Source organism: Pseudonaja textilis, chromosome 7 (genome assembly GCF_049901715.1).
Source record: "Pseudonaja textilis isolate UNSWEBS1 chromosome 7, rPseTex1.2, whole genome shotgun sequence".
Lineage (NCBI taxonomy): Eukaryota > Metazoa > Chordata > Lepidosauria > Squamata > Elapidae > Pseudonaja > Pseudonaja textilis.
In genome coordinates, this window is record NC_141996.1 from 60332571 (window position 1) to 60357738 (window position 25168).

At 41.9% G+C, this 25168-nt stretch overlaps 1 protein-coding gene and 1 pseudogene across 1 annotated transcript in view; both read left to right on the forward strand.

The window, feature by feature from the left end:
• CFAP47 (cilia and flagella associated protein 47) overlaps positions 1–25168 on the forward strand; it is a 410718-nt gene that overhangs the window by 238342 nt on the left and 147208 nt on the right. Inside the window, exons 35-36 of the mRNA XM_087937909.1 lie at positions 18243–18402; positions 24092–24189. Of these exons, the coding sequence (XP_087794035.1) occupies positions 18243–18402; positions 24092–24189 (258 nt within the window). The remainder of the gene's footprint in view (positions 1–18242; positions 18403–24091; positions 24190–25168) is intronic.
• On the forward strand, positions 14797–15917 carry LOC148125362 (uncharacterized; annotated as a pseudogene).

Sequence of the window (25168 nt, forward strand, 5' to 3'; positions counted from 1 at the left end):
TTCTAAAAATTGAAAGAGAGTGCCAAGAGAGTCTTTCCCTTCTTGTTCTTCTTTGTATTTTTTATATTCAATTTTTAATTCATCCACAAGTGATGCCATTGTAGAAAGAAAAAGTTTTTCCAAAGCAACCACCCAAGTGTTCTTAGTCAAAAATAATTCCCCAAAGTCCCAAAGTCACCAAACAATCCAAATAAGCTGTTTCTTTTAGCACTTTCTTCTTTCTTCACTTTCTCTTTCTGGGGTTACTGTTTAGTTACAAAGTTCCAGTTAAAATGTATCTTTTAGAAGTCTTGTTAGTATTTAATAATTCTTTGAGGTTCTAGGCAATCTCCTCCTTACTTCCAAATCCTGCTCCAATTCTTTTCCTCTCCCTTCCCACTTACAGCAAAAAAGATTTTTTTAAAATATTCAGAAATCCTTATCCGTTTAGCATTTAATTACCTATTAGTGCCAATGTGGGTTTTTCCGATTTCTCTTGCATTTCCATTCGCTGTCACGTTAGGAAGGACAGTGAAAAAAAAGAAAAACTTTCCCTTTTAACTTCTATTCGCCACTTGCAAATCTCTGGAAACAATGTGTCTTTCACAAATTTAAAGTTCCAGGGTACTTTCGTTGTTGCTTTGTCCTGGTCAGCAAAAAAACCTTTCACTTCTTGTCGACTCCTCCTGCACTTTCTTTTTCTGGCTGAGCACTTCTATGTGGCAGCCATTTCTGACCGCCGCTCAGCTGCCTTCAGAAAGCGGGGTTTAGCCGGCTAGAGAAGAGAGGTGCGATATCTCTCAACCCTGCCAGATCCCCCCTATCTTTGCCACCTTCTACGGAGGTGGCTAGCCCTGAAGCTGGGTGGCTCAGGGCACTCCGGCAGCGAGCGCAGGCAGAAACTGCGCACAGTCATGGATTCCTGCCTACCCCGAAGCGCTACAGACCGGAACTGGTTCTCCCCTCTTTTCACTCTCTTAATTCTATTTTATTTATTTCATCTCAATTTAAATCATTATGCTTGTATCTTTTGTCTGTTCTATTTTAATTATCTATTATCTTTTCTCATTAACACAAAATTTCTCCTGTAATCACTGGTTGAAGTATGATGCCTTTATATCTTTCACCTAAATTTAACACTTAAAATAATATATAATTTTCATTCTGATTCTGCTTAGTACATTCTAAATTTTAAAATAGGAAAATAATAAGTTTATAATATAATTAAAACAATAATACATAGCAAATTAAACTCTATCATTAAATCTTAAACATTTTACACATTCCTTTTAATATTTTATCCCATTTTATAATCATATAATGTTCCAGTTTTCTAACATTATTTCAAATACAAATACAACAATACAGTCTTATGTACTTTTGCAGAATCTCTTTTTTAATCATATTTTTACCCATTATCTCTGAATAAATCCTGTTTCTTTACATCTTGTTTCAAACCTTTGTAACTTCTCTTCCCTTTTTCCCTTCCTTTCTTCTCCAATCTAGCCTTTTTACCCCACTGTCTCTTGATCTCCACCCTCTTAATCTCCACTCTCTGCATTCCTCTTTTCTGTTGCTTTCTGACATTGTATCAATTTTTCACCTTATTTTTCCCGTTTTTGGTTGTTTTTTTAAGTCTTAAATTCTCCATTCTCTTTACCCTCTTTCCCTTTTCTTCCCCAGCTAAAGTTGTTTGTTGATTAAAGATGGCTTCTTCTTCATCCCAACCTTCTTGTTCTTGTAATTTCTGATAGGTAGAAATCACCATTTCTAAAAAATGAAAAACAGATCCAGAAGAGCCCTTCCCTTCTTGTTCCTCTTCTTTTAGCTTTTCAAATTCCATTTTCAGTTCATCAACAAGTAATGCCATTGTGAATATTTTCCACTTTTTCATCAGTCTTCCCTGTTCTTTGTTCAATGGTGTCTGTTTTTATCTTAAGATCTTGGATTCCTTGCATAATCATCTGTAAAGTTACTTTTTCTTGTTCTTTGTCTTGCTTTAACATTGCCTGAATTAAATGTTGTCCTCCAGATGGTGGGGAGGCAGAAGTAGATGTAGAAGCACCCGGAGGTATGAGTTTCCTACTCATTTTAAATGGTTCAAAATCTTCAAATTCTTTCAAGTTTTAATCCAATTAGTAAGGTAGCCAATTATAATCCAAAATGGAAACATCCAATGGTAAAACGCCCAATAGTAAAGGAGAAAAAAGAAAAAAGAAAAGATTCTTCAGGTTCTTCCAGACCCTAATCCAATTATGAAATAATCCACAATAAAGAATAAAAATAAAAAGAAGGAGAAAACCCAATAATAATAATAAAGAACAGAGAAAAAGAAAGATTTCTTCAGGTTCTTCACACCTTAATCCAGTTAGAAAATCTCAATTAAAAAAAGGGGGGGAACCAAAATAATCCAAGAGCATAGATGGAAAAAGCAAAAATCCCAATGAAAAAGGGAAAAAAAATAAAAATAAAAATGAGAAATTCTAAGGCTTCCCCTTTAAAATAAAAGGTAAGAATAAAAACATTGCTAAAATAAAAGTTTACAGTAATGCTGGTAAGGAGGGGTAGCGGAACTAAAAAAAGATTCAAAAAAAAAAAGAAACAACACACTGCACTTTGTTTAATTGTCCAAGGCTCTTGTTATGACTCTCTTCTCTTCCCCACAAGCTTCAAAGCCAAACCTCAGATATTTAATTGTTGATAGAAATCCAGAAGAGCACCTGTAATAATATTCTGCTGCGCTCTTCCCTCTATCTTATCAAATTAAAATGTCCTTGAGAAGAAGTCTTTCACGGTTCTCTCCACTTCAAGTAAAATATTTTCAAGCCTCTAGTTGGCAGTGTTACAAAGTTTCTTAATTCTCACTTTCCCCCCTCCAATCAGAAAAGCATAATTGGGGTTAAAAAGGAACGGAAGATATATACATATATATATATATATACAAAAAGGAAAATAACCAAAGGGAGCCTCTAGCCTAAAAAGAAAATTAAGAAATCTAAAGGGAGAATAAGAAATATATATATATATAAGAGAAAATTCAGTCCGGTTATCTACTAAGTAACAATAAAGTCCGGTAGCAAAAAATAAAAATAAAGCCTCGCTTTGACGTCTCCCTTTAAAAAACGCTGCTTATTCAGTTTTGTCAAAAATCTCACAGATTTCTTCTTATAATCAGAGTGTCCTTTCAAGCCTCAAAGTGTTAATAAAAAAAAAAAAAGTTTCTCACCCAGCCGACACACTTTCTTTTTCAGCCTCTTCCTTTCCGGAGCTGCCCCGACTTCAGCAGCTTTGGGGCTGCCTCTCTGCCGTTGGCAAAAGGGACTTCTCCTGGGTCAACCAGGGACTTTGCGGTGTCCCTGGGATCCACAGGGTATACCCCTCATGATAACCATCCCTACGGGATGGTTTAGGTCTGTTTGGACCGTCCAGGGGCGAAGATACCGGCTGCAATCTTAGAGCTCGATTGCAAACCGTACCGTCACGGCGCCAGCAATCACCAAGCAATCCAAATACACACAAACTGTTTCATCTGGCACTTTCTTCTTTTTATACTTTCTCTTCCTGGGGTACAGTTCAATTGCAAAGTTCCAAACTATATCTTTTAGAAGTCTTGTTACAATTTAACTCTAGTCTTATAAGTTCCAAGCAGCCTCCTCCAGCAAAATCTTAATCTTAATTCTTTCCCACTTATAGCAAAAAAAAATTTTTTTCTTTCCAATGTTCAGAAATCTTTAACGTCCCCTTGGCTTTAATTTTCAAATTTAATTACCTGCTGGTGCCAAAACGGGTTTTTCCGATTTCCATCTGCTATCACCGTAAGGAAGGAGAGTGAGAAAAAACAAACTTTCCCTTTTAACTTTCATCCACCGCTTTTTCTGATCTTCTTTGGGAACGATGTATCTTTTTTTTTTTAAATAAACTTTATTAGTTTTACTTTTTAAAAAAACAACAACAACACAGCTACAAATTATATACAACAAAAAGACGAACAGGTCTTGGCATAGGCCAAGAGGGAAAGAGAGGAAAGCTTGAGAGAGGAAAGAGGGAAAGGGAAGGGAAGGGGGGGGGGGAAGTGGGGAAAACAAAAGTAGAGAAAACAATAATAATAAAACCATATTTTTGTGACTGTCTGTAAGGTCTTTTCTTCTTCAAAACTATCGTCGGCAGTGCTTTTCTTTATCTCTGCCTCGGAGGCCTCGGCCTTAGTTTTCTTAGAGGTGATCTATCTTTGATTAAGCCAAATGTACAAAGGATTCCAATTGCTATAATAGGTTGAAGATTCTTTATTTTTTAATGCTTGGGTTAGTTTGTCCATTTCGGCGCATTGTAAAATTTTCTGAATAACCATAAGTTCAGTGGGGATAGAGGGCAGTTTCCAGCACTGGGCAAATGCCAGTCTGGCCGCGGTTAAGATACGGATTGTAATATACTTTGATTTTTTGGATATTTGTTTATCAAAAATTCCTAGAAGGAAGGACTCTGGTTTGTACTCAATTTGTTCCATGGTTATTTCCTCTAGCCAGTGCCTAATTTTTTGCCAGTACTTCTGGGTTTCCTTGCATGACCACCACATGTGGAAGAAGGTACCTTCTATGTATTGACATTTCCAACACTTGGGGCTCATGTTGGGGTGCATCTTCGCCAATCTCGAAGGGGGCAGGTGCCATCTATAAAACATTTTATATAAGTTTTCTTTATAAGCTGCTGATTTCGTGATCTTAATGTTCCTGTTCCAGATCTTTTCCCATTCTACTAGGGTAATGCTCCGACCCACATTTCTGCTCCATGCTATCATATTTCCCTTGACAATTTCTTGTTCTAGTTCTGTTTCTAATAAATATTTGTAAAATTTAGATATATTTTTTTAACTTGGTCCTAATAGAATTTTGTCTAGAGTCTGTAATTTATTGTAGATTCCAAATTCCTTAATGTCTTGTTTGTATTTACTATGAATTTGAAGGTACACCCACTGATCAATTATAAATCCTCGCTCTTGTAATTCTTGTTGTGTTTTCAACTTTCCTTGTGGGTCTAATAGATTTTCGTACTTAATCATTTTGGTTATATCCAGATTATTAGGGTGTACTATCGCTTCCATTGGAGATAGCCAAATCGGTATTTTTAGATAAAGTTTTTTACGTACTTTTTCCAATTAGTTAATAAAGAGTCCCTGATAAGATGCCTATGGAAATATGATTGCCTGGGTTTCCCAGATTCCCACAGAAAGGCATGCCATCCTTTCTGCATATCGTGGCCTTCTAATACTAGTGTTCTTTTGTTAGTTAGGTTCACCCAATCCTTTATCCATAGTAGGGTGGCTGCCGTATGATATATTTCCCAGTTTGGCAAGGCTAACCCTCCTCTGCTTTTCAAATCTTGTAGGGCTTTTACGTTAATCCTAGCTTTTTTCCCCTGCCAAATGAAATTCAATGTTATCTTGTTTAGTTCCATAAAAAAAAAAATTATTTAGTTTGATTGGAATTGTCTGGAATAAATATAGAAATTTTGGCAGAATATTCATCTTAATCAAAGCAATCCTGCCCAATAAGGAAAGTTGTAAATTGCTCCAGAAATCTAAGTCTTTCTTAGATTGTTGGAGAAGTTTGTCATAATTGTTTTCTTTTAACGATTTGCTTTGTGGAGTTAGCCAAATTCCTAAGTATTTAATTTTTTTTGTCACCTGTATTCCCATTGTTGTCTCTAGCTCTTTATTCTGGTCTCCTGTTAAATTTTTAGTCATTAATTTTGTTTTCCCCCTGTTTATTTTAAATCCCGCGACTTCTCCAAATCGTTCTAGTTCTTCTAATAAGTTGTGTCCTTTTTCTATGGGCTCCTCCAGAAAAAAAACCAAATCATCAGCGAAAGCCTGTACTTTATATTCTTCTGATTTGATCCTCAAACCTCTAATTCTCAAATTTTGCCTAATGTACGTCAGAAGAGATTCTAGGGCAAATATGAAAAGCAGAGGGGAGAGAGGGCAACCCTGTCTTACCCCTTTTTCTATTTTTATCGGGCCAGTTTGTTCCCCATTTATTAGAATGTTTGCCTGTTGAGTGTGGTAAATTGTAGTGATGACATTTTCAAATCTGGTGCCAAGATTCATATTATATATTTTTTGAATTAAGAAATGCCAATTTAAATTGTCGAATGCTTTTTCAGCATCCAAGAACATAAATGCAAATTGTTTTTCCGGGTGGGCTTCATAGTATTCTGAAATGTCTATCACTGTTCTTAAATTATTCTTAATTTGTCGAAATGGGAGAAATCCGTTTTGATCTTCATGGATATAAGTGTTTAAAACCTGTTTTAATCTATTGGCTATTATAGAAGAGAATAATTTGTAATCTGCATTCAGGAGCGAAATTGGTCTATAATTATTAATAAGTCTGTGGTCTAGGTCCTCCTTCGGGATCAGCGAAATTAAGGCTCCCCTCCACGAGTCCGGCATCTTGGCTGCTAAGAGTACCTCATTAAATACATCCAGCATCAGTGGTCCAATTTGTTCTATGATAATTTTGTAAAGTTCTACCGGTATCCCGTCCGGTCCTGGTGCTTTATTGTTACTTTGCTTCTCTATTGCTGACTTCAGTTCGGACCATGTTATATTTTGGTTTAATAATTCTATCTCTTCCTCTCCAATTGCTTTATCATTCGCTTCCTCCAGGTATTTCATTATTTTATCCTCAGAGACTTCTTCTTTTTGTATAATTTCCCAAAGTAATTAAAAGTGATCTCTTTTTTCTTCTCTATCTCCTCATGCATATTGCCCCCCTCGTCCATTAATTGGTGTATCAATCTTTTTTCTTTCGTTTTCTTAAGTTTGTGGGCTAACCATCTCCCTGGCTTGTTTGCATGCTCAAAGTAGATTTGTTTAGTCATTTTCAGACTAATCTCCAATTTTTCTTGTTCCAGTAAATTTAGTTTGTGTTTAGTTGTTATTAACTGGTTCTGTATTCTTTGGTTTTGGGGGTTCTTTTGTAATTGGGTTTCTAAATCCTTAATTTCTTGTTGTAGGTTACTTTGTTGGGCATACTTTCTTTTATTTCTCATAGCATTGTAAGAGATTGTTATTCCTCTTATAAATGCCTTTAATGTGTCCCATATATTTTGTTTCGAAGTTAGATCATTATTATTTTCCTTTAAGAAGAAGTTCAGTTCTTCTTTCAGTTTATTAGTATATTCTTCTTCTTTTATTAAATGAGTGTTAAAAGTCCATCTTTTCTTTGGTTTTCTTCTACCCCTCCAGGTTATTTGAATTGGGTTGTGGTCAGCCCAGTCATTTGGTAAGATTTCACTATCTTTGATTTCATTAATTAATTCACCGTTTATCCAAGCCATATCTATTCTTGTCCAAATTTTGTGTGGGTTAGAATAATAAGTAAACTGTTCTTTTTTTGGGATTTAATTTTCTCCAGATATCTACCAGATTCATTTCATTCAACATATCCTTACATGGCTTAGAGAATTCTCTATTTCCTTTTTTGTTCTTACTCCTATTACTATGATCCTTCCGGTAGTCAGCAATAGAGTTAAAATCGCCAATCAGAATAATATTACCATTTTCAAATTCTGTTATTTTTTGATGGAGATGTTTAAAAAATTTACCTTGATCATCATTTGGGGCATAGATTACTACCAGTAAGAGTGTAATGCCATTAATCGAGATTTGTACCACCAGAGTTCTTCCTACAGGGTCCGCCCAGATTAACTCCGCTTTTAAGTCATCTCTCACATAGATTGCAATACCTTTCTTTTTGTGTTTATCTGCTGGTGCTGTAAATAATTTTCCCAGTTTCGGACAATCTAGGAATTTCTCCTCACTTTTCCTAATGTGTGTTTCTTGTATGCAAATTATATCAACATTTTGTTTTATTAGTTTGGTTAGAATCCTTTTCCTTTTAGCTCTTGAATTTAGGCCGTTTATATTAATGGAAAGAATTTTCCTTCCTTCGTCCATTTACTTAAGTCTGCCTCGCTTTTTGTCTCGTAACTCTACGGCTCTCTTCTTGTGGTTGATATGGAGTTGTTTCTTCTCTTTCTCGTTGTAAGTTGTCTTTCCCTTGAATTTGGACAGATCTTTCTTCTTTGTTCCTGTGGCGGTTACGATCTTCCTGCATATTCCTTTGGATTTTCTCCCTAGTGAGTTGATCCTCCGTGGTTTTGTTAGCTGTTCTAGGAAGTTTTGTGCTTGTTCTATTGAGTCTATTTTAATTTTTCTTCCCTTCCACGATATTAGCATCCCTTCTGGGATTAGCCATTTAAATGAGATTTCATTTTTATTTAAGTAATTGGCTAAAAATTTATATTCTTGCCTTATGGCCCTCACTTTTCTTGGAATCTGCTTGAGAATTATGATCTCTTTGCCCTTATATAATATTCTCTCATCTCTGGCCTTTCTATGTATTAGGTCTCTCATGCATCTTCTTGAAAAGCGGATATGGATCTCCCTTGGGCAATTGTGACGCCTTGCATAACTGGTATTCACCCTATAGATTTCATCAAATTCCTTGAGTAAGTCATCTTTCTCTTTTTCAACTAGTTCAGCCAACAAACCTGCCATTAATTGTTCTAATTCTTCATTTTTGGATTCCTCCACGTTTTGGAACCTTAAGTATGCAGCTGCTCTGTCCATCTCAAGTTGGACCAAGGAATCTTCCATTTCTCTATTAACATTTTTGAAATCTTCCTCAGTCCTTTCTAGGTTCCTCTCCGCTTGTTCCGTCCTCTTCTCTATTTATTTTATTTTTAATTCAGTTCTTTCCATGGCCAATTGCATTGTCCCAACCCTATCTTCAACTCTCTGTATATCTGCTCTCATCTCCTCTTTTAATTTACCCATTTCTTCCTTCAGTTCGCTAATATCTGCTCTGGTCTCATTATGATTCCTAATCATAATCTCCTGCATTCTAGACATTGATTCTTGCATTGATTCTTGCAGGGATAATAATGTCGCTTGTAGGTTGGCATTAGTAACAGTCGGTTGTTTTTCTCCTGTCAAGGTCTCTTCTATAGTTTTCTGCGTTGTTGGGGAGGCAGTTGCCAGAGTTGTCATCAAGGTCTGGTTGTTCTTCCTTCCTGTTTTCAGGGCCGTGGTTGTTGTGGAAGTCATCTCTGATAAGATTTGTTTTTGCAATTGGACAATGTTAAGAATATTATCCCAAATCACCATTCGATGTAATAGCCCTTTAAGTGTGATTACAAATCTATTTGCTAAGCTTACACACCAGATAATTTTAGATCTCTTTCTTCGGCCCAATCTGTCATTCAGGCAAATTAAATTCCAATTCAATTGAGAGCTATCAGATACTATACAATACTATACAATAGATGCTATACAATAGAATGTAATCAAATATTATGTATTATGTATTTTTCTCTATATTAAATTCAAATACCAGAGTTAATTGTATTTTACCCCTAATAAATCATACTTGTTTAAAGCATACAACCAACTCTAGAATTTCTCACTCTATATATCCTTTTGTCCTATAGTGTATATTAATATTTAAGATTCCATTTTATCTGAGACAACCCTATTAACAGTCCTTAAAATTTTTATATATCCAAGAGAGTCTAATCTGTAAACCACAATAACTGTAACAAGCAGTTTGCCTTTATACTTGTATTTTTAACTATTATAGAAAAAAAGGAAAGAACAAAGAGAAAGGGAGAGAGAGAAAGAATGCAGGAGGAAAGGGGTCTTTTCAATTTTAGGGAATCACAAAGCACATATCTGTAGGATTAGTTCCATAGAAAAACAAGTCTGAGTTGGGGCTGGCATTTTAGTCTTATAGTCTCTCCTCCTGGGCGCACCAAGGAAGCAGGGGGAGGAAGTGCTGACTAATTGCTGTCAGCAATCAGCGATCAGTCTTGGCCAGGCTTCCGTCTGTCTCTTCCTTCTTCTTCTTCCCTCCTCTTCTTCCCTTCTGCCAGCAATTGTCAATCCACAGTCACTTTGGGCATCCGCCTCAGATCGATCACTTTAAAAATCAGTTTTGTAGGCAATAATGCTAAAAGGAAAGGATCTTGCATATAAAAGTCAGTGCGTCGTTATCTGGCTCTCTACCTCTCGCTCTGCCCTCCTTCGCAGCTAAAATCCTCTCCTAGTCTTCTAGCCTTCTCACGCGCTGATCCGAGATGGCAATCCACTCCCGAGCTTCTTAAATTCCCACCGCCTTTTTCTCTCCTCGGCAACGCTCCAATCCACACTTTCACTCTAAGTGTCGAGCCACTCTAACCGCATTTATCCCCCTTTCACTTTTCAAACTGCTTTTCTAGCCGCTTGTCTCCAGCTTCCCCCACTGTTACTCACAATGAAACAGGGAGAATCAGACCGATCTCTCTCACGGCTTTGTAGTCCTTCTGCCCTTTTCCGCTCAGACCCTTCAGGCAGTCACCTTTTGCTTCGTCAGTTCAGTGGCAGACCGGACTTTGGAGCCACCATTAGCTGGCAGCTGGCTCAATCGCGCTGGTCTCAGAGGCTCTTCCTTCGTTGCTGGGGAGTTGCCTACCCCCAAACAGCAACCCGGGGGTCCTCTATTCTGACACGAAGCTCTACGGGTTTCGTGTATCCACTGGGGATCCCTCCAAATGCGAGAAGAGGTGTTCGAAAGCCCCAGCTGGGCTTCTCCACCTCTGGACGTCCCTGTCCTGCCACCGGAAGTCCTCGGGAACGATGTATCTTTAATGAAATTAAAATTCCTGGGTATTTAAATGTTACTTATTATCCCGGTCAGCCAAAGCTTTCACTTCTCAGCTTCCTCCTGCACATTCTTATCCGGATGAAAGCTTCTTCATTGCTGTCCGCCACTCCACCGCTTTCAGAAAAGGGAGTTAAGCCAGCTGAGGAGGGGGGTTGCAATTCCCCCGGACCCCTGCTGGATCTCCCCTGTCTTCAGTTACCTCTACGGGGTAACTATTAGCCCCCAAATCTGGCTGGATCAGGGGCACTCCAGCGGCGGGCGTAGCAGAACCGCGCACGATCACAGATTCCTGCCGCCGCCGCAGCCTTGCAAACCGGAAGAGCCATTTACTGCCACATTTTTTGATAGTTGTATAGTTCTTTTTCCCCCTGCCCGCCGAAATAACCCAAAGTTATTTGAAGTTAGGCAATACAAAAAAAGTTATGTATTTTTATATTTATTTATTTTAACCCTATTCAAATCAAATGGAGTGAATCTTCAACATTTCATATGGTGGTTATCTTATAAACTGCTTAAACACCTTATTGCTGTTAGTGCTTATTAATGTCCCTAGTGTCAGCTTTGGTATCGAAAGCATCATAATGAACCATAATGAATGGTATGTTTTTTATGGTAAGTTTTTTTTCTGGTTACTGCTTGGGCTAATCTCGATTGATTCTGTAACTCTTCCAAGTACATTCCAGTAATAATTTTGATCTCATCCACTTTATATGGTGTTTCTTTTTCCTCTTCGCCTTTGCCAAGCATTTTTTAGCCCATCATCCACTCTGATCACATATAAAAAATATGTGAGTTTTTCTAGCTGACCAACGTCCCACAAAATTACTAAGTTTAATTAATCAATTCTTCTCACTATTCACAGTAGTCCTGATTGATTCTTATAATCGGTGGTGGGATTCAAATAATTTAACAACTGGTTCTCTGCCCTAATGACTGGCTGAGTAGGTGTGGCTGGGTGATCATGTGACTGGTTGGGCGTGGCCAACTCGACATCACTCATATCAAGAAGAGCCTCACTTTGCCCAGCCTCTCTTCACCATGCCCGGTCTCTGGAGTGAAAGTATAAAGTGGAAGGCTCAAAGGCTTCCATGTCCCCCATATGAAAGAGACTAATATCAAACTCTAGTCTAGGGGAAAGACTATTGCTTATCATATAGTAATAAGCAGGGGTGGGATTCAAATTCTTAACAACCAGTTTTGTGGATGTGGCCTAATTTGTGGGTGTGGTGGTCATGTGACTGGGATGGGGGTGGCTTCAAAAGATTGCTTAAGCTAGTTTGCGTTCTATTTAGCTGATTTTGTTGTTTCGCTTTTTAACATTTTAAATGATTTAATAGTAATTTATCTATGCTAGCAGTGTAAACATAGAACAGTGGGGTGTAAATATTCAATACCACAAAACTTATTTCCAAACAGTGAATGTTATAAAACAATATTGATGATGTGCTACTGTTGAAGATCATACACTCTGATTGCCCTCTATAATATGATTTACCATTTCTACATAAAAATAGTACTTTTTAAATTTTGCTTTGGCATTTTATGCCTTAATTTTTTGATCATTACTTTCTGTTAATGCCTCTGGTAATTTCCAAAACACAACTTGCATTCTTTAAATAATAAGAAATAGCCATTTTTTGAAATATATCTGAAGTGTTGTCTCTCTTCCCTTTTTTTTAATAATGTTGAAAAATGCTAATAAGAGCTAAGTGACTTTGTCAGAAAAAAACACAAGCAGCATCATAGGGAGAAACGTGAGCAGCAACATAGGAGGCGTGGGAGGGTCAGAGAGTGAGCTGAGTCATTGAGCCACACCCCACAGGGGATAAAAGTGGGTGTGTTTTCAGCTGGAACTTTGTACGGGACAAAGTTTAATCTTACTTCAGATTTTCTTCGTGAATGATTTTTGTGGACTGCCTTGTAATTTTCTGTGAGTAGATTTTTATTTGTTATCAGTTCGGACTTGGCAGGCAGAACGTGTTGGAATGCCAAGGATATTATCAGTTCCAAAGAATTAACTCTGTGAAGTCCGAGCCAGCTTGCCTGCCTGTGTTTGTGTGAGTTTGTATTCTTTCATCTTTTGGGAAAGAAGAAAAGTGAGACAGAACATTTTTGTCCTGTACCTGACTTAAACCATCTTTTATCTAAGATGGACTACCAGCAGCAGCTTCAACAACAGCTGCAAAATGAAAATCAAAGATGGACCACCAGCAGCAGCTTCAACAACAGCTGCAAAATGAAAATCAAACTCTACAACAGCAAGTGACTCAATTAACAGCCCAAATTGCTTTGCTGCAGGCTCATGCAGCTCCTCCTCCCCCTCCCCACTGGAAATGCCTGGTGGCTGTGCCAGATAAGGTTTCTGGGCAGCCTGAGATGTTCCCGGTTTTCATGGGACAGTGCCAGTTATTTATGGCTATGAGGCCAGAGGATTTCCCAGATGACCGGGCTCAGGTGGGGTTTGTCATAAGCCTCCTTTCTGGCTCAGCCGCCAGATGGGCCACGCCTTTGTTACTCAAGAACAGCCTGTTATTAACTAATTACCAGGGTTTTTGGCAACACATGCGTCACATGTATGAAGACCCCATATGAGTGCAAATGGCAGCCAGGCGTCTTAAGGACCTTTGTCAAGGGAGGTGCCCCCTGCAAGAGTTTATTTCTGAATTTCAGCTTTTGTGCCTGGACTCCAACTGGAATGACACAGTGTTAATGGACGCCTTCCAGGATGGCCTGTCAGATGAGCTGCAGGATGAGTTAGTTTGAGTGGAACCGGCCCGACGCTCTGGTGGTGCAATGCTTGTGCATCGACGCACGTCTCCAATGGTGAAAGAACCGTCGCACCATCCAGGAGCAGCCATCTGCTTTGTACCGCAGCGCCCTGTGCTAACAGCACCCTGGGTCACCCAACGTGTAATGGCAATGGCCGAGGAGCCAATGGAGTTAGGAGCAGTCAGACCTCACCTGACGGCCCAGGAGCGAACACGGAGATGCCAAGGGGGTTTGTGCTTGTGGGGGGGGGAACATTTCGCTATTTCTTGTCCTCTAAAGCGAAGTGGGGCACTCAAGCCTGTGCCTGACTCTCGGCATGATAAGTCGGAAAATGGGGCAGGCCCGACCTGGGGGGAAACCCTAGTCCAGGCACGTATCAAACATCCACCTGAATTAGCGGAGGTTGACTCTGGGCCCCCTCAGCATCTGATTTTGGACATTCGGGTTTTCTTGGCTAACCAGTCGGAAGGGATTCCAGCCCCTGGTGGACTCAGGGGCCATGACTAACTTTATGGACCAGGCCTTTGCAGCCCATTTTGATGTCCCCTTGGTTTCAGTGGAACCTCCGATGAGGGTTGAGACTATTGATGGGCGGGAACTTATTGCAGGACCCATTAAATTCTCCACCCAGCCTTTGCGCCTAGTCATTGGAGAACATGAGGAGGCGATCCACTTTTATATCACCACGGACCTCCAGTTTTCCTTAGTCCTCGGCATGGCTTGGCTTAGGATTCATGATCTTCAGGTGGCATGGTCGCGGAACACCGTTTCTATTCCGAGTCTGCAATGCGTGGACCACACCTGTGCTGGCCAGGACATCACCACCTCTGCTGTCTCCATACCTCCTGAACTGACGGACTTACGGATGTGTTCAGTGAGAAGGAGGCGGACCGGTTACCCCCGCATCGGCCCTATGATTGCCCAGTGGACCTTCTGCCCAATGTACCACTGCCAAAGGGATGATTGTACTCCATGTCCGAGCCCGAGCTGGCCGCACTACGGGACTTTTTAGACAAAAACTTGGCCCGAGGGTTCATCTCAGCCCCAGTCCTCTTTGTCAAGAAGACGGGAGACTTACATTTGTGCTCTGATTACCATCGACTAAACGCCATCACGGTGTAGAATAGCCGCTCATTCCAGAGTTGTTGGAGAGATTGTGGGAGGCCGCTATTTTCACCAAGCTCAATCTTTGAGGGGCCTACAACCTGGTGTGGATGCAAGAGTGGGACGAATGGAAGACGGCATTTGGCACCCGATACAGCCATTTTGAGTACACTGTGATACCGTTTGGGTTGACCAACGCCCCACAGTCTTCCAGCACCTGATGAATGACATGTTTCGGGATATGTTTGATCGGTTTGTGGTGGTGTACCTGAACGATATTCTGATCTATTCCAGGTCCAGGGACAGCCACCTTCAACATGTTCATCTGGTCTTGCAACGCCTTTGGGAGCACCAACTTTATGGGAAGCTGGAGAAATGCTTCTTCTTCCAGACTTCCATTGAGTTCCTTGGGCACATCATCTCTCCCAAAGACATCACCATGGACCCGCGTAAGGTGGAGGCCTTATGTAGTTGGGAACCCCCTCGTGGCGTGAAGGACGTTCAATGCCTATTGGGATTTGCTAACTATTACCGGACCTTCATCCCAGGTTTTGCCAAGCTGACGGGTCCAATAACCCAGCTCCTTCAAAAGAAGGTTCTGTTCCAGTGGGGCCCCCTGCAGCAACAGGCTTTTGAGGCCCTCAAGAATGCTTTCGTCACAGAACCCATCCTGAGGCACCCTGATCCACATCATCCTTTTGTGGTGGAGACGGATGCGTCCAATGTGGCTATTGGGGCGGTGTTGTTGCAAGCCCCAGTGGATAGCGCCACTCTTTTTCCCTGCGCTTATTATTCCCAGAAACTCAGTCCTTCCAAACGCAATTACACCATCTGGGAAAAAGAGTTGCTGGCTATCAAGGCTGCGTTTGAGGCTTGGCGACATCATCTCGAGAGGGCCTGACACAAGGTGGAGGTCCGGACGGACCATCAGAATTTAGAACATTTCTCAACAGCAAGAAAGTTGAACCAGTGGCAGATCCGGTGGTCGTTGTTTTTTGCCCAGTTCAACTTTTCTGTGACCTATATCCCCAGTGGTCACAATCGGAGGGTGGATGCCCTGTCCCACAAACCCAAGTACCTTTGCCCTGAGGACCCCCTTCCTCCACGAACGGTGCTGCCAGCAGAATCCTTGGCCGCAGTCCAAGAACCAGTGGATTTGCGGACTCAGGTGCGAGAGGCACAGTGCCTAGACGCTTGGTCGCAGCAGAGGATGGGGGAGATTGGACCCGAATCCCCATGGACTTTGGAGGAGGGTTTACTCAAGCATCGGGACCAGTTGCATGTACCCACGGGGCCACTTCGAGCCCTTATTATGACTCAGTGTCATGACAACCCTGCAGCCGGCCATTTTGGTTTTTTTAAGATTCTCCATCTTGTAACGCGGACTTTTTGGTGGCCTTGAGTACGGCATGATGTCCACGCCTATGTCACGTCCTGTGTACCATGCAGGCAAGCAAAAACCACGACGGGTGTGCCTCCTGGTCTCCTACAACCTCTGCCGACTCCAGAAAGACCATGGGGAGCAATTTCCATGGACTTCTTGACTCATTTACCGCCATCCTCTGGATTTACAACTGTGCTGGTGGTGGTCAACATGTTGACAAAAATGGCCCACTTCATTCTGTGTTGTAAATTGCCAACGGCCCGTACAACTGCCCATTTGTTCTTGCAGCATGTTTTTCGTCTCCATGGTCTGCCAGACAGGGTAGTTTCTGACCGCGGTGTACAATTTACAGCCCAATTTTGGAAAAGTCTGATGACTGCATTACAGGTGCATGTGTGCTTGTCATCAGCGCACCATCCAGAGACTGATGGGGGGACGGAGAAGGTCATTGGCATTCTCGAGCAATACTTGCGTTGTTTTGTAAACCAATGGCAGAACAACTGGACTGATTATCTCCCTCTGGTGGAGTTTGCATTCAACAACTCCCAGCACACCTCCACCCAAATGACACCATTTTATGTTAATGTCGGTTTTTCCCTTTGACACTATTAGATTCCCATGTTTCTAAGACCCAGGAATTCCTTTTGGAACTTCACTCAGTTCATCAGTTAGTTCAGCAGCAATTGATACAGGCCAAGGAAGATTACAAGCGGTTTGCAGATCGCTCTCGACAGGCAATGCCTGGCTGTAGGAGACCATGTGTGATTATCCACAAAACATCTTCAGGTCGTCCACCCGATAAAGAAGCTGGACCATTGGTTCATCGGCCCATTTCCCATCAAGGCGGTCATCAACCCCGTAGCCTATCGACTGACTCTACCGCGCTCCATGTGAATTCATCCAGTCTTCCACCATTACCTTTTGGTCCCTGATGCCCCTTCATGTTATCTCTGATGTCCCACAGCTGTTGATCCATCACCTGTGCCCGGGGAAGATGGCGCAGTAGAAGGCAAGGTGGTCAGCATTAGGAATTCCCGCTGGCTAAAAGGGAGGTTCCAGTATTTGATCGAGAGGCAGGGGGATGGGCTGGAGGCCCTCTCCTGGGTGGATGCTTCCATGATCCATGCCCCGGACCTTATACCACATCCTGACCATCAGACTCGGGGGAAGGGCCCTGGGTGGGGGATAGTGTTGTGGCCACAATTCCTGAGCCTATGCTGTCAGAGGAAGAAGACCTGGAAGATGAGGAGGAGGAACTGGGAATGCCTTCCTCCCCAGGACCTTCCTCTCTGGCAATGCCTTCCTCCCTGATAATGCCTCAGGTTTCATCAGACAACTGAGAGGAACAGCCTGAGATTAATCAGGAGGAAGGCATATAGGAGCAGCCCCTGACAGGGAGTAAAGAGGAAGATTGTTGGCTTGATCTTAAGCAGCATCGTAGGGAGAAACATGAGCAGCAACATGGGGTGTTGGGAAGGTCAGAGAGTGAGCTGAGTCATTGAGCCACACCCCACAGGGGATAAAAGTGGGTGTGTTTTCAGCTGGAACTTTGTACGGGACAAAGTTTAATCTTACTTCAGATTTTCTTCGTGAATGATTTTTGTGGACTGCCTTGTAATTTTCTGTGAGTAGATTTTTATTTGTTATCAGTTCGGACTTGGCAGGCAGAGTGTGCTGGAATGCCAAGGATATTATCAGTTCCAAAGAATTAACTCTGTGAAGTCCGAGCCAGCTTGCCTGCCTGTGTTTATGTGAGTTTGTATGCTTTCATCTTTTGGGAAAGAAGAAAAGTGAGACAGAACACAAAATATCACCACAAATTATCAATGCCTCAATATTGGATTATTAGTTCCTAGAATAACAAATCATCCCTCTATCTAGACCTGTGATGGCGAACCTATGGCACGCGTGCCAGAGGTGGCACATAGAGTCCTCTCAGAGGGCATGCGTGCCATCACTAGCTGCTCTTCTGGTTTCCGGTGCACACAAAATGGTCTGACATGGCCTTAAAAACCACCAAAAATGGCCAGTAAAACCACCCAAAAATGGTCCCTAAAACGCTAAAAAAACAGGCATGTACGCACCAGGCACACACATGCACATACATGCATGCATATTCTCGTTTGGGCATTCAGTGCTGTAAAGGTTTGCCATCACTGTGATAGTGGATTTCTTTTAGTGGAAAAGGGGTTCTTTATAAACAATTGTGTTTCCTTTTATGCTGCATATTGTTAAAATATATAATTAAGAGTAAATTAGTAGACAAACCAATTATTAATGCTGTTTAATTTTCTGCTTTTCAGGAATAATTTTACCTCAAAAAAGCAAGCTTGATATTCCTATATTATTTGCCCCTCTTTCTATGAAATTCTATGAAACTTTTCTTGTTATTGAAGTTAAGAAAATAGATGAAGAAAACTGGATTTATGATGACACATTTGAATTAAGGGAAGCAGTAAACAGGTAAGTATTTTAATCATTAGATATCCATAAGTAATGTTGGTTTAAATTTGAAATCATTATGTGAATTTAGTTGATAAATTTATTTAATAATTTATATAATTAAGTGTTGTGACTGGGAGGTTTGAGCCTGCTGTGTGCTTTGAGTCTGATGTGTCAGAAGACACAGGTTCGAGTGATGAGGAGGGTTTGGCATTGGGATTTGAGCCTGCTTTAATGGGAGATGCAGACGTGAGCCAGGAGGATGAGGAAGTGTCGGAATCACCATCCTCTCCAGAACCTTCCTCATCAATTATGCCTCAGGTGTCAGCAGATGATCGACAGAACGTGCCGGAGTCCTTGGGTGATGATCAAGCCGATGAATATTGGGTTGATGTAAGGACTAGACGGAGGCTGAGACGTCAAGCACAAATTGAAAGGAAACATCAAATCAGGGACTGAGTAGAGAGACTGACACGCCCCTTCAAGGAATATAGTGTTAGCTTGGAATCCCCATTTTGGTCAAACTTTGTTATTTACGTTCGCAGTTTGGAAAAAGTTTTCTGTTTGCTGTTCGGCTCTGATATATAGTGCTGCTCGTTATCTGGATTTGCAGACAGCTTCTGGGAAAGCTGCCAACGACGACTTCAGCCAGAGGAAAGTTAATACTATTGTTCCTGATATTGTCTGTTCGTGTTTTTTCCTTTGGACATTTGGACTCTCACCTTGTGGTCACAGGTGAGACAGAACATTTTTTGACCTGAACCCTCATCCCATCTTCTAACCAAGATGGACAAAACACAGATAGAGCAGCAGCAGCTGCAGATTAACCAACTTCTGCAGGATAACCAGGTATTGCAGAAACAAGTCACGCAGCTGGTTAACCATCTTACGCTGATGCAAGCTCCTGTTACTCCTTCTGCCCCTCCCCGTAGAAAATGCCTGGTAGCTGTGCCGGATAAATTCTCTGAACAGACTGAAATGTTCCCAGCTTTTATGGGGCAGTGTCCTTATGTCCAGAAGATTTCCCTGATGACTGGGCTCGGGTGGGGTTTGTTATCAGTCTCTTGTCGGGTTTGGCTGCAAGATGGGCCACTCCTTTGTTGGTGCAAAATAGTCCTTTATTGAATGACTATCAGGGCTTTTGGCACCATTTACGTTCTATGTATGAGGACCCCATAAAAACTCAAACCGTAGCCAGACATTTAAAGGACATTCGTCAAGGGAAACGCCCTTTGCAAGAGTTTTTTGCAGAGTTTCATCTGCTCTTCATGGACTCTGCTTAGAATGAGGCAGCCCACATGGACGCTTTTCAGGAGGGTTTGGCAGAAGAAATTCAAGATGAGTTGGTGCATGTGGAGCCGGCTCTAACCCTGGATGCGCTGGTGGTGCAATGTTTGCACATTGATGCCTGGCTTCAACAGCACAAGACTAGACACCCAGTTCCAGAGCCGCCCTCCCACTCACGGCCGCAACCTCCTGTACAACCAGTGCCCCTGGTATCCCATAGTGCCGTGACCAGGACTGAGGAACCGATGGAATTGGGTGCGCTCCGCCCTCGGTTGACGGCACAAGAACGCACACGGAGATTTCAGGGAGGCTTGTGTCTGTATTGTGGGGGGTCAGGACATTTTGCCAGTTCCTGTCCTGGTAAACGAGGGGGGACACGAAAGCCAGTGGTTGAATCTAATCCTGTACCGTCAGGAAACAGGGCAAGCCCGACCTCGGGTAAACCCTAGGTCGGGCACATATCACACAACCGCCTGAAGTAGCGGAGGTGAACTCTGATCCTCCCCAACATTTGCTTTTGGACACGCAGGTTTTCTTGCAGTCCCAGTCGGAGGGGATTCCTGCGGTTGCATTGGTGGACTTGGGGGCTACTACCAATTTCATGGACCAGGCTTTTGCAACACATTATGAAATTCCTTTAGTTGCGGTGGAGCCTCCCATTAAGGTGGAAACCATTGATGGGTGGGAACTGCGGTCTGGGCCTATTCGTTTTGCTACTCAGCCGTTACGCCTGGTCATTGGGGACCATGAGGCGATTAATTTTTATATCACCTCGGATCTCCATCTCCCCTTGGTTCTCAGAATGGCTTGGCTACGGTTGTACGGTCCTTCATCCCGGGTTTTGCCAAACTGACGGATCCCATCAGCCAGCTCCTTTGCAAGAAGGTTCCATTCCAGTGGGGGGCCCTACAGCAACAGGCCTTTGAGGCCATCAAGAAAGCCTTCGTTGCGGAACTGATCTTGAGGCATCCCAACCCCCATTGTCCATTTGTAGTGGAGATGGATGCATCCAACGTGTCCATTGGGGTGGTGTTGTTACAAGCCCCAGCGGATGGTGCACCTCTTTTTCCATGCACATATTATTCACGGAAACTTACTACTTCTGAGCGTAATTATACAATTTGGGAGAAAGAGTTGCTGGCCATTAAGGCTGCGTTTGAGATCTGGCGACATCACTTGGAGGGCGCTCGGCACAAGGTGGTAGTTCAGACAGATCATCGTAATCTGGAGCACTTCACCACTGTTTGGAAATTGAACCAACGACAGATCCGATGGTCGTTGTTCTTTGCTAGGTTCAATTTTTCGGTCACGTACATCCCTAGTGGTCAAAATAAAAAGGCAGATGCCCTGTCCCGCAAACCGGAATATCTGTGTCCTGAGGAACCTCTTCCTCCACATATGGTGCTGCCACCGGAATCTTTGGCTGTTATCCAGGAACCGGTGGATTTGAGGGCTCGGGTATGAGAGGCGCAGTGCTTAGACAATTGGTCGCAGCAGCGAATGGGGGAAATTGGACCTGACTCCCCATGGACTCTGGAGGAGGGTTTACTATGACATCAGGGTCGATTGTACGTGCCTACCAGGACACTTAGAGCCCTCATCATGACCCAATGTCATGACAACCCAGCTGCGGGTCATTTTGGGTTCTTCATCTGGTCACAAGGACTTTTTGGTGGCCTCGAGTCCGGCATGATGTCTTTGCTTATGTTGCCTCTTGTGTACCATGTCGGCAAGCAAAAGCTGCATCGGGTGTGCCTCCTGGCCTTCTTCAACCACTACCGACTCCGACCCAAACTTGGGGGGCAATTTCCATGGACTTTTTAACACACTTGCCCTCTTGGTCGGGTTATACGACAGTACTTGTGGTGGTTGACATGCTCATCAAGATGGCCCATTTCATCCCATGTAGAAGGTTACCATCGGCTCGTGTTACTGCCCAGCTTTTTCTGCAACATGTATTCCGTTTGTATGGCTTACCGGACAGTTTTTTTCAGATCACGGTGTCCAGTTCACCGCTCAATTCTGGAAGAGCCTAATGAATGCATTATGGGTGCAAGTATGTTTAGCGTCAGCGCACCATCAGGAAAGTAATTGGCATCCTCGCCCAATACCTCAGATGTTTTGTTAATCAATGACAAAACAACTGGGTGACCTATCTTCCTTTGGCGGAGTTTGCTTTTAACAATTCTCAATACACCTCCACCCACATGACGCCTTTTTATGCAAATGTGGGTTACCATCCGAGGTTTTTCCCCTTGTCGATCTTGGATTCCCCAGTTCCAGAGGTGCGAGAATTTTTATCAGAACTGCATTCGGTGCACCAATTGGTCTCACAACAATTGGAATGGGCTAAGGCGGACTACAAAAGGTTTGTGGATTGTTCGTGTCAAGCGAAACCTCCACTGGCTGTGGGTGACAGAGTGTGGTTATCCACAAAGCATCTACGGGTTGATCGTCCAATTAAGAAGTTGGACCATCATTTCATTGGTCCCTTCCCTATCGAGGTGGTCATCAATCCTGTTGCTTATCGGCTCACCCTACCGCGCTCCATGTGCATTCATCCTGTCTTCCACCATTCCCTTTTGGTACCTGACACTCCATCATGTACTCTCCGTTCTCCCGATGATACGGGTTCTCATCTGCACCCAGCGATGATCCTGTTGTTGATGCCACGGTGGTTGGCATTCACGATTCATGATGGCTGAAAGGACGATTTCAGTACTTCGTCAGGAGGCTGGAGAATGAAACAGAGATTCGCTCCTGGGAGGATGCGTCCAAGGTGCATGCCCTGGACCTTGGCTATATCATGCACAATTTCCATCGAAACCACATCCGGATCATCAGACTTGGGGGAAGGGCCCTGTGGTGAGGGATAGTGTTGTGACTGGGAGGTTTGAGCCTGCTGTGTGCTTTGAGTCTGATGTGTCAGAAGACACAGTTTCGAGTGATGAGGAGGGTTTGGCATTGGGATTTGAGCCTGCTTTAATGGGAGATGCAGACGTGAGCCAGGAGGATGAGGAAGTGTCGGAATCACCATCCTCTCCAGAACCTTCCTCATCAATTATGCCTCAGGTGTCAGCAGATGATCGACAGAATGTGCCGGAGTCCTTGGGTGATGATCAAGCCGATGAATGTTGGGTTGATGTAAGGACTAGACGGAGGCTGAGACGTCAAGCACAAATTGAAAGGAAACATCAAATCAGGGACTGAGTAGAGAGACTGACACGCCCCTTGAAGGAATATAAGGAGGCGTGTTAGCTTGGAATCCCCGTTTCGGTCAACCTTTGTTATTTACGTTCGCAGTTTGGAAAAAGTTTTCTGTTTGCCGTTTGGCTCTGATTTATAGTGCTGCTCGTTATCTGGATTTGCAGACAGCTTCTGGGAAAGCTGCCAACGACGACTTCAGCCAGAGGAAAGTTAACTCTATTGTTCCTGATATTGTCTGTTCGTGTTTTTTCCTTTGGACATTTGGACTCTCACCTTGTGGTCACAGGTGAGACAGAACAATTAAATAATAATTATTTAATAACTAATATAGAATATTTCACACATTAAATTTGAACAAGTATAGGACATGTTAAGAATTTCATTATATAAAACTTAAAAGATAATTCTGTACTGCCTAAAATTATTAGACTGTATAAGTATATCAAAATCATTTTTGGTTATATGATCAGACAACTCTTTCATAAGATTTGCCAGTTACCCAAGAGAGTATGGATACTTTTTAGCCAAATTGCCATCTTTGCTATTTTAAGCAAATTAAAGCATGCCTGATCTAATTATTAATTGCGGGAGTCAATATCTCTGTTATAAATAACCCGTGCTTTGCTACAAAACTATGTGATTGGGCTCATTTTTTGGGAAGGAAAATAAGGGGAAAAATGTGCTTCTTCCTACCAGCATCCATCGATATTCATCTGGCTAGTGTCCTGTCAGTGTGTGAGAGTTGAGGGCTGTTTGGAAACTGAAACTGAAACAATATTTGCTGTGAGAGCAAGAAGGAGACAGCAAGGAGTCTGGGCGTGGCTTAGATGTTCTGCTGTAAAACTGAAACTCCTCTCCTCTGCTTGTGTTTTGCATTTGGAACAGATTTCTTTTCAGGTGGGGAGGGGGAGTAGAACTCCTTAACATCAGAGCATATTAATAATAATATACAAAATGCTAATGCTCCAAAGGCCATTTTGAAATCCTTTCTTAGTGAGCACCTAAAAGCCAAGAGGAACCTACGTGCCAAATTTCAAGTTTGTAGGCTTTACAGGTCTGGAGATTTTGTGATGATGCATGAGTGATATTTTGCTTTTATATGCAAGAGATACAAGAAATTTCAAACAAGTGTTAAATAGATAGATAAGGCCACAAAGTAATTATTGTACTAGATTTTTTTAAAGTGATAATATTAATATTTGCTTATATTTCTTAGCCAAACTGTAATAATAAAGGATGAAGAACTTAAAGGACTTCGTTGGATCTACCCAATTTATGGAATTCCTGAAGCTCCACCTGATGAATCATCTCCAGGTATCAATGAGCAATTACATTAAAATTGGGTTGAGGAAAATGAAAAAAAAAAATTCTCTAGCTATGATCCAAGCTAAAATAAATGGAATAGTAGATTAAGAAAACTTAGCACAAACAATCAAATGATCAAGTAAATTACAATTGCTATTATAACCAATAAGTTCCTTCTTGTGGTATAGTCAAGAAATGTGGTTTTGTGTACAACTTGCATATCCCATTCAATATGTAATAGGGCTTGAAAAACTGCTATTGTCCTGGAAAACTGGAAGATAACTCAGGATTGCCAAAGTAATTCCATACAAATGAAACTCTCTCCAACTATCATTGCCTCTACCACTTTTTCAGCAGTTTCTTTGACAGTAGTTTATGCAGAAAGGAGAATAGCTAAACACATTTTCCCCTCTGTTTTGCATTTACTGTTTCAAAAAGAGAAAAATTAGCAGGTTGGAGAAGAGAAACTTCTCTTTCTCCCAATTACAATAGATGAAATAATAGTATGCAAGGATTGAGGCTGATAGAAATTAGAAAGTAGATACAGGAGGTTAATTATTCTCTATTTTGAATGTAAATACAACTTAAAGAATAATTTAGGCATAATATGAGAATTTGAGAATTTATAGTTTGCCAATCCACAATTATGCATTAAGAATTTTCCATGCATAACAATCATTGGAGATTTTAATTTATTAACTTTAATGTAATGAGAGACTTGAAGTATAGTCAACACTATCTTGGATCATTGCTGCCATCTCATTACCTTAGAGCAGGGGTGTAAAATTCACATCATCACGGCAGCTTCACATGCTGTATCAGGACCTTTTTCACCCTTCGCTAAACCAGGCATGGGGGTGGCCAGTGTGTGACACATCCGGCCCGCAGGCCAGGAGTTTGACAGTGCTTCCTTAGAGTGTCAAATCAATTGTATCTTAGTATGAAAAAGCTGAACCAAGAATACTGAAGGTATTGTTTGATATGCTGT